Source organism: Austrofundulus limnaeus, unplaced genomic scaffold (assembly GCF_001266775.1).
Source record: "Austrofundulus limnaeus strain Quisiro unplaced genomic scaffold, Austrofundulus_limnaeus-1.0 Scaffold4, whole genome shotgun sequence".
NCBI lineage: Eukaryota > Metazoa > Chordata > Actinopteri > Cyprinodontiformes > Rivulidae > Austrofundulus > Austrofundulus limnaeus.
In genome coordinates, this window is record NW_013952406.1 from 5,655,091 (window position 1) to 5,664,889 (window position 9,799).

Below are 9,799 nucleotides of genomic sequence, written 5' to 3' on the forward strand. Positions count from 1 at the left end.
CTCTCTCTCTCTCTCTCTCTCTCTCTCTACCTCAGGGCCTCTGACCACTACCCAAGTGACCACCACTCCTCCATCAAGGCCGTTCACCTCCAGTGCCAGTCCCTCCACTGTCCGCCCTCTTGCTCCCACCTCACGACCAATTGGCCCCATCAACAAGCATCTAGATCTGCGTCCAATCACAGCCACCGTGCCTGTCACTCGTCGCACACCTCGCCCTCCACAAAACCCAGAACGACATTTTTGTGAGGCTAAGCTGGTCCGTGGCATCCAGTGGCCCACCACCCAACGAGGAGAAACAGTGGATCGTCCATGTCCCAAAGGATCTCTAGGTAAGGGTCTGAGTATTGTCTGCTCCATGAAACTAACAACATCTGTATTTCAATTGTCCCCGTAACACAAATCCTCCATCCATGTGGATCTTTGAAAAGCAGATCAGTGCACAGACTCACATAGTCTGTATGTTTGTGTTCTTCTGCTCCTTTTTTTATTTCCACTGTTGTCTGCTTCTATCCCTGCGTTGGTCCCAGTAGTGGGCACAGTCTCTGAGGACTTGCAGATAAAAGCTCATCCTCCACAAACGACAGACTCATCTCCCACAGAAAAAGAGCTGATTGAAAGTGGCAAATATTGAAATGAAAGGCCACAAACACAGGCTTTGCTTCCCGTCGTGCTCGCTGCCATGGTCCTAAACATTCAGACATAAAAATGAAAGAAAAACTCTTTAGTCACAGAAAAAAATATATATCTCCCTCTATCTCTCCCTAAAGCCCCCCTTTTTTTTGCTGTTTCTTTGTGTCGTTTGTGTGTTAAATTAGCGGCTGCCTTAATTGCTCTTCTTTGCAAAGCTTTCAAATCCATTCCATGGTCGAGAAAGGTGAGCATAAAGAAAAGTTGAAGAGGAAAAAAGAAATCATTGGGAGTGAGTGAAAAGGGAGGAGGGGGTTGAAACAAAGCCACATCTGCTATGATCGCTCTATGACTGTGAATCAGCGCCGCATTTTCTCTCTCATCTGTGCTTCTCCTCCTTCCCTCTTTCTCCTCTGATGTCCTCGTTCTCTCTTCTGCCGTCTTGTCTCTGTGACTTGATGTTGGGTATTTGTGTAGACAGAGGCACATAACACCCCCCCCCCCTACACCCTCAGTTTTATCCCTGCATGGTGTCCTTTATCTGAACCCTCCTACTGAACAAAAAAACCCAACTGGAAATGAGGTTTGATGGAAGGCGCTTTCATTCAGGTGTCTTTATTTGACAGAGGGGGATCATACCCGATGTCTTTTTGCGTGACTGTGTGCAGAGAATAAATGTTATGTGATATACTGTATTAAAGTACAGTGCACCCCCTCTTCATCATTCTTTCCTCTCACACTCAAAGCCTAACCTGTTATTTAACCTTTTTTTTTTTCTCATTTCAGGCTCATTTTCTTTCACAGTTTTATTCTACTTCCCTCCTCCTTCTTCTTTCTTTTTTATCTTCAAACACTTTAAGTACATTACATTTTGTAAATGTATTCCATTTAATTTAGGTTAAAACCACCGCACTTTGTGTGCTCATCCGTCTTCTTCATGCTGTCCCCTTTTAATTGCAGACACCTAATGCTTATTATCGCTCACCCCGCTTCTCTGCTCCTGCTTTCCTCCAGGCATTGCCTCGTTCCAGTGCTTGACGGATCAGGTCATTTGGAACCTGCGGGGTCCTGACCTGAGTAACTGCACCTCCCCATGGGTCAACCAGGTGGCACAGAAGGTGAGACCCGGAGCCTTGGGTCCGTCCCTTTCCTCTGCCCCACTGCCCTGCCCAGCCTCCCCGTCCACCTACAATAGGACATTAACATACCTCTAAGGCTGTCTTGATTAAAATAGAGATCTTTTATTACCAGGCATGCGCTCCTGGTGCTTAATTACCTCKATTTTTTCCACTATTGCAGTTAGATTACAGTTAGGCTAAAATATTTTTAAATCAGGCTCTTGAAGAGCTCTGCTAACATATTTTTAGTAGTTTTCTCTTTGATTTAAGACCAGTGGTGGATCTAGGATTTTTTTGAATATGGGGCCATTAAGGGGCCACAATATTTTTAGAGGGGCCAAGTATTTATTTAACATCTTTGTATACAAATCTCTGATTTTTGTATGGTGAATACATTTAACCAGTCACATGTATTCAAACACTTGTAATGAAATTTAAAAAAATCTTGCATGTATATTCTCCTTACAAGTTTTACATGCAATTTTACTGTACATAGATCAAATACTCTCAAACACACAGCATGTAAGAAAATTCAGCCATTGTTTGTGGCTGGAAAGACGTTTCCTGCAGGATTGTTCAAATCTCTAGAAAAGAAGACAACGTCTATAAGTTTAACTATAAGTTTTTAAGTTCATGCCAGACTTTCCTATTTGACTCATTAGCACCTCTAGTGTTTGAACATGAAACTGCACCCAGCATCATCACTATTGGGCAAAGGACAGATGAGTGACAGTACAGGGGCACTTCAGGGGGCCAATCAGATTTCAGCTGGAGCTAATGCCCCTGTGGCCCCGCCCCTAGAACCGCCCCTGTTTAAGACAGTAAAAATGTAATATAGTCATGCAGCATTTGAACACTGTGGTCTTTGTTTGAAGAACAAGCATCAAGGTGTGGCTAATTTACACAGTCAGAAAACTTCCAGCTTCTGTTCTTACCAATACTCATCGAAATAACTAGGTAGCTGTTTGTAATCATTTAGCCTCACTTGCAGTTCTCCAGATTTCTTGAGTATTTTTTTAAATACGTGCATGCTTTAGAGTATGTAGCATCACTCTGAAAAAGAAGCAGCTGGGGAAGGATCCAATTATAAACTCTCCTTTTGGCAAAAATCAATTGCAATTGCGAGTTTGCAAGGTTGCAATTTGCAAGTGCAAAAGAGCTAAGGATGATAAAACTTCATGACGGGTTCTGCACAGAMAATCTTTGCTTACAAAAATACAAAAAAAGGGGCAAACAATAAAAAAGGGAAAATGAAAATGTCAACACACAATTTTTAAGATTATTTTTTCCTAGCGCGTCTCAATTTTTGTAAGTAAACATGCATGTGAACATGGTGCGGTTGRAATTCCATTAAGAGAAGAAGCATTAAGAAATGGGCCATATGTTTTCTAATAAAAGACACTTTTCTTATATTTGCACTCTGTTATGCAAATTTTGCAGATAAAAAGCGGAGAGAATGCTGCTAATATAGCCGGTGAACTGGTGAACCACACAAGAAGCCGGATCCAAGCAGGAGATGTTATCTCTTCTGTCCGACTGATTGAGCAGTTGTTGGATGTGCTGGATGCTCAACTTCAAACCCTAAGGCCTGGAAAAAAGGAGTCAGCAGGTCGAAACTACAACAAGGTACAAGAAAATATAAATCTGCTTTAATTACACACATAATACTCCTGTATGTTTGGACTAAGAGTTAGAAAACAAACTTGTGGTTGAATTTAAGTCTTTCCGGTCCATATGAACCAATTTTTTTTGTTTAGTTGAATAATTCCAGTCTTTGTTTTCTCCTTTCCAGTTCCAGAAGCGAGAGCAGACATGTCGGGCATTCATCCAGGTAGCTTTCTTCTTTTATCTGCCTGCTTTACATGTCTGGATTGTTCTGTGACTTTAGAATAACTTTGGCAAGAGAAATTCTCAAACAGACTAGGTTTGTGGTTGATATTTATTTAGCTTAGTATCCACAGACTTTTATTGATACTGCCTTAAGAATCAACACTTCTTGTTTGTGCTGAAGGACGGCTGGAGAAAGATTTGGACTTGCTCCAGGCAGACATTATACACACATTTTAAATATTTATTTCCCAATTTAGACATGGCTGATTTATTGTTTTTCAATYGCACATGGTGTGCATTCTGAATATGTGAAACATAGATTCAGCTAATAAAGAAGTCATCTGTTTGCAACATAATCTTGGGGTTGCTACACAGTGATAAAGTGAAGAGTAAATGTAGAATCTCAGCCTCGGCCTCATCATGTTGCACAATAAGATACATTATCTGTCGCTCCGAGAAAATCTAATTTGRCTATACTATGAAAAGCAACAGTTTGTCTTATGACACTCTTGCGCTTTTTCAATATATGTGCAATATCTGTGGCTCTGGCAGAGCTCTTATCTAATATCATGAAAAGGCTTTGTGTCCGTTTCTTTGTGGCGGTGAAATGCAGCACTCTGCAGCATGCAGTCTTTTATGTGTCTTGACCTCTTTGCATCATAGTGTAATATGACCCCCCACATCTCGTGATCTCAGCTGGTGCAAGATGAATGTAAAACATGCTGCGGAGAATGTTAGCGGGCCGTTATTTTATGTCACTTGCTGCAAGGTAGCTTAGTATAATAACCACTGATCCAAGGATAAAGTACAAACACCCTCAGTCGTTTGCTTCTGTAGCGAGTGGAGAGCATTGTGATGCTCAATTCATTTTCTTAACAGCAATGCTCTTTAATTCACACAGCAGTCAATCCCTCATTTTGAGAGGTCTGAGCAAGAGAATTACATGATTCATCAAGCAGGCTACTCCAATAAATTGGATAGCTGATACAACCATCAAAATTGCCATTAAATGAATTGCAAGTGTGAAATAGAATGGTAATATGTCTGACATAGCATATTAATACATGTATAGCAAGAGAATACGGAGTTTCCAGGAAACTGTAATTATGGTTGACTTTGTACATTAAAGTCCTCATTGATTATGTTTGTGCTTTAAAACGCAGCACATAAAATGAACCATTACMAAAACAGCCATGAACAAAATCAGGAGCAAAGTGATAATAAATGGTGGCTAATTAATGGCCAACAACACKTCCTGTAAACCAAGTACAGGCTGTTAAAAAATAAAGTGTTAATGAAAMGGTGTCTGGTAATTAGTCAACCAGATTTGGACTCACAGAATTAGATGTTAAGTGACGCAAATCGAATAAGTAATAATAATTACTGTTCTGTTCAGAGCATGTTGTTTTGTGCTGTGGCAATGCATTTGTATTTGATGATGACCTTCCCCTTACCGCACATCTATTTGGGTAAAAGTCCAAAGAATACTTSCCAAATGCCACTTAAAAACTAAATAATTTAGATTTAATCTATTAAAAATCCCCATCTTATTTTTAACCACATGTGCGTTTTCTACAGTAAAATGTTGATTTCTTGCTTTCTTGTACTTTTTCGCATTTATTATGTTTCTCTTTGTTAGGCGTTTCCTAAAATAACCATTTGGTGTGAAAAGTTTAAATTGCTCCTAATTTAATTACAGTTTGCTTTTAAGCAGCCATTTTTATTTATTTGTTGAAATATTTTGAAGCTGTCACGCTCAGCAGGTATTTGTGCTTTCTGAAAATCTTTCACAGTTTCTCTTTGGACATTGGCAGCTTTTTCCTCTCGTCTTTCCAGTTTTTGTATCCAAGCCTGACGGCATATTGTTCTGTTTTCTTTGCTGAAACATGAAGGAAGTGGACACGTGAAAGACAAAAGAAGACATGTCAGGCTTGAAAATCTAGCTCCAGCTGATGAGCTGCATCTGAAAGTTGCAAATAAACAAAGACGTGACAGAGAACCTGAAAGACACATCATCCTTGTCTGTTGCGTGACAAGGTTTCAGCTTTCAGCTCTTCAGGAATCACCAAAACTCAATTTTATGTAAACCAAACTGTGATCTTTGCTATTTTTTATACATTTATCTAAAGAAACATAAATCATTTCTTCATTTTTGACAGTTTATTTTCATTCTTTGGAATCAAACTATCAAAAAAAAGATGAATCAAGATTTTTGCACAGTTCTCTATAGTTTAAAGTCCTCTGTTTGTGCCTGTGCCAGGCGGTGGTCCAGACCGTGGACAACTTGCTCCGCCCTGAGTCTCTGGAGTCATGGCAGGACATGAACAGCACAGAGCAGGCTCACACTGCCACCATGTTACTAGACGTCCTGGAAAAAGCAGCCTTCCTGTTGGCCAACAACATGTATGGCAATCGCTTTTCAGACCGAGCCCCCAGTGTTGGTAAGGATGCAGTAATAAAGGTTTTAATTTTGACAGAGCGCTGTTTAGGACACCAAGTGAAACWTTTTCCTCCAGATTACGACTCTAATTTCCCTCCTGGGTGTTTTTTTTATTTTTTATTTTTATTTTTTAATTTTATTTTTTTTGCATCTATAATAACATAAAAGTATAATAAAACCGCATGCCAATTGTTTTTCCACCAGATCTGGAGGTGCACGTCGTCAACACGGAGATGGAGCTGCAGGACTTGTCCTTTCCTCAGAACTACGCCAGCGACAGCACCATCCAGCTCTCAGCCTCCACCATCAAACAGTACAGTCGCAACGGTCAGCCCCCACCTCCCCGTAAAAACTCCGCCCTCACTTCCGCTCTCATTTGCATCTTTGCTCGAGCCTAAAACAATCTGCATGCAGTTGACTAAGTTATTGGTTCATAATAATAGCCTAATCAGATTAACAAAAGCGCTGAGACAATTTCTTTTCTTGATGGTTTCTTAACAGCAGTCTTAATAGAATAGCTGGAGAGGCGTGTAGATTACAATCGGCCCCAGTCTGACAGAGCAATCTCAGCACTCCCTCGCTCCTCTTTTCCCCCCGTTCCCTCGCTCAGACTTTCCACCATCTTATCCCACTGTCACATCTCTCTTGTTTCCAATTTCCAAACCCCCCCCCCCACCCCCCTCTGTCATCCTCGCTCGCTTCCCTCCTCTTTCAGTGGTCCCTCATCCCTTCCCTCCTCTGTTTTCTGCCTCTGCTYGGCTCTGCAGTGGGAACGAGATTAGAATGATTGAAACAAACCCACATGAAATATTCATATGGAATAATAAGAGATCTGTGAATGCTTGAGGGATGAATGTTCCATTGCCCTCCACATTAAATCTCGCTCTCTTCCAGCAGTCAAAATGAAACGGTGCTTACCATCATTCTAACCTTCACTAACTCTCTCTCTCCGTCTCCCTTTCACTCACCCTGTCACTTTCTGCTCTCCGTCTCTGCTGCCATTACCACATTATGCCCTCATTTCTGCGTTCTCCTCGTTCCACGTCCCCCCCGCTCCCCCGTGTACCATTTTATCTAGAGTTCTCTTTTCGTGTCACAACTGCCTTTTTCTCACCATTCATTATTGATCCTCTCATCTCCTGTTGTTTCTCCCGATCTGTTTTTGGGGGCTCTGCTCGCTTTGCAGGACAAGTAAAAGTGGTGTTCATTTTGTACAAGAATTTGGGATCTTTCCTGTCCACGGAGAACGCGACAGTGAAGATGGAAACGGACGGGCCGAGCTTGGAGAGGAAAAGCCTGGCCGTCAACTCGCACGTGATCGCCGCCGCCATCAACAAAGAGTCCAGCAGAGTGTTTCTCACTCAGCCCGTGATCTTTACACTCAAACATCTTCAGGTAACTTATTTCACATGCACACTTTAAACGAACGTCCGAGGCGGTTTGCCTCCATCTTGTCCTTCGTGTCTGCAGATGGAGAATTATTACACTCCGAATTGCTCCTTTTGGAACTACCCCGAGCGCTCCATGACGGGCCAGTGGTCGTCGCAGGGCTGCAAGCTGCTGGAGACCAACAGCACACACACCACCTGCTCCTGCAGCCACCTCACCAACTTCGCCGTGCTCATGGCTCACCACGAGTCCGACGTAAGTAAACACGGGCGTGGCAGGCTCGCATTTAAAATGGAAGTGGTGTAATTTATGCAGACATTTGTTCGCGTGAGCGTTGGCGAGTGCTCCGTCGCACACCCCTCGCAGACACACACGCACGCACGCTCACACGCACAATAAGTGTTCTCTCTCAAGGCTGACAAGCTCTTTGTTTTTGAATTTTCTCTTTTCCTCCTTTCACGCTGACATTCAAGGAGGTACCGGCTTACAAATTCATGTCCCACTACTTCTAGCTGACATTCACATGAATTAAAATGCCATGGATTATTTTTCTTTTCAGGATGTCTTGTCTCTTGTCTTCACACTTTAGCTCCTTGCATATATTTACAAATATTAAATAAAGCAATTTGGCTCTTTCTTTCTCCTCCCCCTTGTTTCATTCATTCGTCTTTTGTTTCTGCTGCTTATCTCCCATCCCACTATTCTTCATCCTCTGTCCTATTTTTTCCTTCTACATTTGTCTGGTTTTTCTTTGTTTTGATTTTTTGCTGAGGCTGGTGGGTTGTATCCTTTTTTTTTTCCACTTTCAAACCCCCCCCCCCCCTTTTTTTTTTACCCATCACTTCTTAAACCGTAATCACAGGACCGGATGCACGAACTGATCCTTTTTGTGATCACCTGGGTGGGCATTGTGATCTCCCTAGTGTGTCTGGCCATCTGCATCTCCACTTTCTGCTTCCTGCGGGGTCTGCAGACCGACCGCAACACAATCCACAAGAATCTCTGCATAAACCTCTTCATTGCGGAGCTGCTCTTCCTCATAGGGATCGACAAGACGGAATACCATGTGAGTTTTTAAACCTATAAGATGACAAATGTACCTGCTCGTGTTAGGCGTATGCACTAAAGAAGGTCAGGGTTGTCTTTTTTTTTTGTTTTCTCACTTGACATTAACATAAGACCTTTAAAACTTTTTTAGTGACTGCTGTGAAACTGATGCATTGTGTCATTGTTTTACTATATAAAAACCTTTACTGCATTATAAGTAATATTTTACAACTCAATAATGTGCACAGAACCAGTCACCCTGGGGGCGGCTTTTCATTTTTTCCCCCCGTTTAATGTTCAGTACTGTACTACTACCTAGTTACTCTGTTCTGTTCTCTCCTGAGTTTCACTTGGTTACATGCCTTAAACTTAACGGTTTCTCCTTTTTCATCTTAATGTTTCCTCCTCTTCTCTTCTCTCGGCTCTGTCCCTGACTGCCACCCTCAGATTGCCTGTCCAATCTTTGCTGGCCTTCTTCATTTCTTCTTCTTGGCTGCCTTCTCCTGGATGTGTCTGGAGGGTGTGCAGCTCTATCTCATGCTCGTGGAGGTCTTTGAGAGCGAGTACTCACGCAAAAAGTACTACTATCTGTGCGGCTACTGCTTCCCCGCTCTGGTGGTGGGCATCTCCGCAGCCATAGACTACAGGAGCTATGGGACCAAGAAAGCGTACGTGTGAAAACAGGCCTTTTGCACCTGCAGATTGAGAAGTAGGATTATGTTATTCCCCCAGCTGGAAATGTAATACGCAGGGCTGTGCGAATGGCTCTTGTGCCTCCCTACAGACTGGGTTTTCTGAACACTCTTAGCAAAAGCCTGATGATTAGCCTTCATAAGATAATCCTTAGAGACAGGGATGTAATGTGCACATGTCTGCCTGAATGTATGCGAGTGTGTGTGTGTGTGTGTGTGTGTGCCTTTGCTAAGTTGTATATGACTGTCCTCTCTCCTTTGTGCCACTCCAGATGCTGGCTGCGAGTAGATAACTACTTCATCTGGAGCTTCATTGGACCTGTTTCATTTGTTATTATGGTATTAGCTTGTCTAATAGTGTTATTTCTTCCTCTCGTGCTTTTATTATCCCTCAGTCAAACCAAAAGTTGCTTTATTTTCTTTTTAGTAATAACGGTCCAAATTGAACATTTCCTGACAACAAATATGAGTTTATATGTACAGTTTATATTATATGTATATTTTATATATATATATTTATATGTATTTACCCAGTGTTGTATAAAGTACCACAAAGTGATACTTGAGTAAAAGTACAAGTATCTTACCAAAAAATGACTTTGGTAAMAGTTAAAGTCTTCTTTAAGAATATTAATTGAGTAAAAGTCTTAAAGTAT

At 41.8% G+C, this 9,799-nt stretch overlaps 1 protein-coding gene across 3 annotated transcripts in view; it reads left to right on the top strand.

Moving 5' to 3' along the window:
* adgrl1a (adhesion G protein-coupled receptor L1a) overlaps positions 1 to 9,799 on the top strand; it is a 91,676-nt gene that overhangs the window by 72,444 nt on the left and 9,433 nt on the right. For 2 of the 3 annotated variants that reach the window (XM_014024634.1, XM_014024639.1), the window contains 11 exons: positions 36 to 329; positions 1,642 to 1,745; positions 3,186 to 3,371; positions 3,538 to 3,576; positions 5,836 to 6,016; positions 6,220 to 6,342; positions 7,202 to 7,410; positions 7,486 to 7,659; positions 8,267 to 8,470; positions 8,899 to 9,119; positions 9,416 to 9,482. In XM_014024634.1, coding sequence (XP_013880088.1) covers positions 36 to 329; positions 1,642 to 1,745; positions 3,186 to 3,371; positions 3,538 to 3,576; positions 5,836 to 6,016; positions 6,220 to 6,342; positions 7,202 to 7,410; positions 7,486 to 7,659; positions 8,267 to 8,470; positions 8,899 to 9,119; positions 9,416 to 9,482 — 1,802 coding nt within the window. Of the gene's footprint in view, positions 1 to 35; positions 330 to 1,641; positions 1,746 to 3,185; positions 3,372 to 3,537; positions 3,577 to 5,835; positions 6,017 to 6,219; positions 6,343 to 7,201; positions 7,411 to 7,485; positions 7,661 to 8,264; positions 8,471 to 8,898; positions 9,120 to 9,415; positions 9,483 to 9,799 lie in introns of all 3 variants that reach the window. The other variant, XM_014024646.1, reaches the window with a different exon arrangement.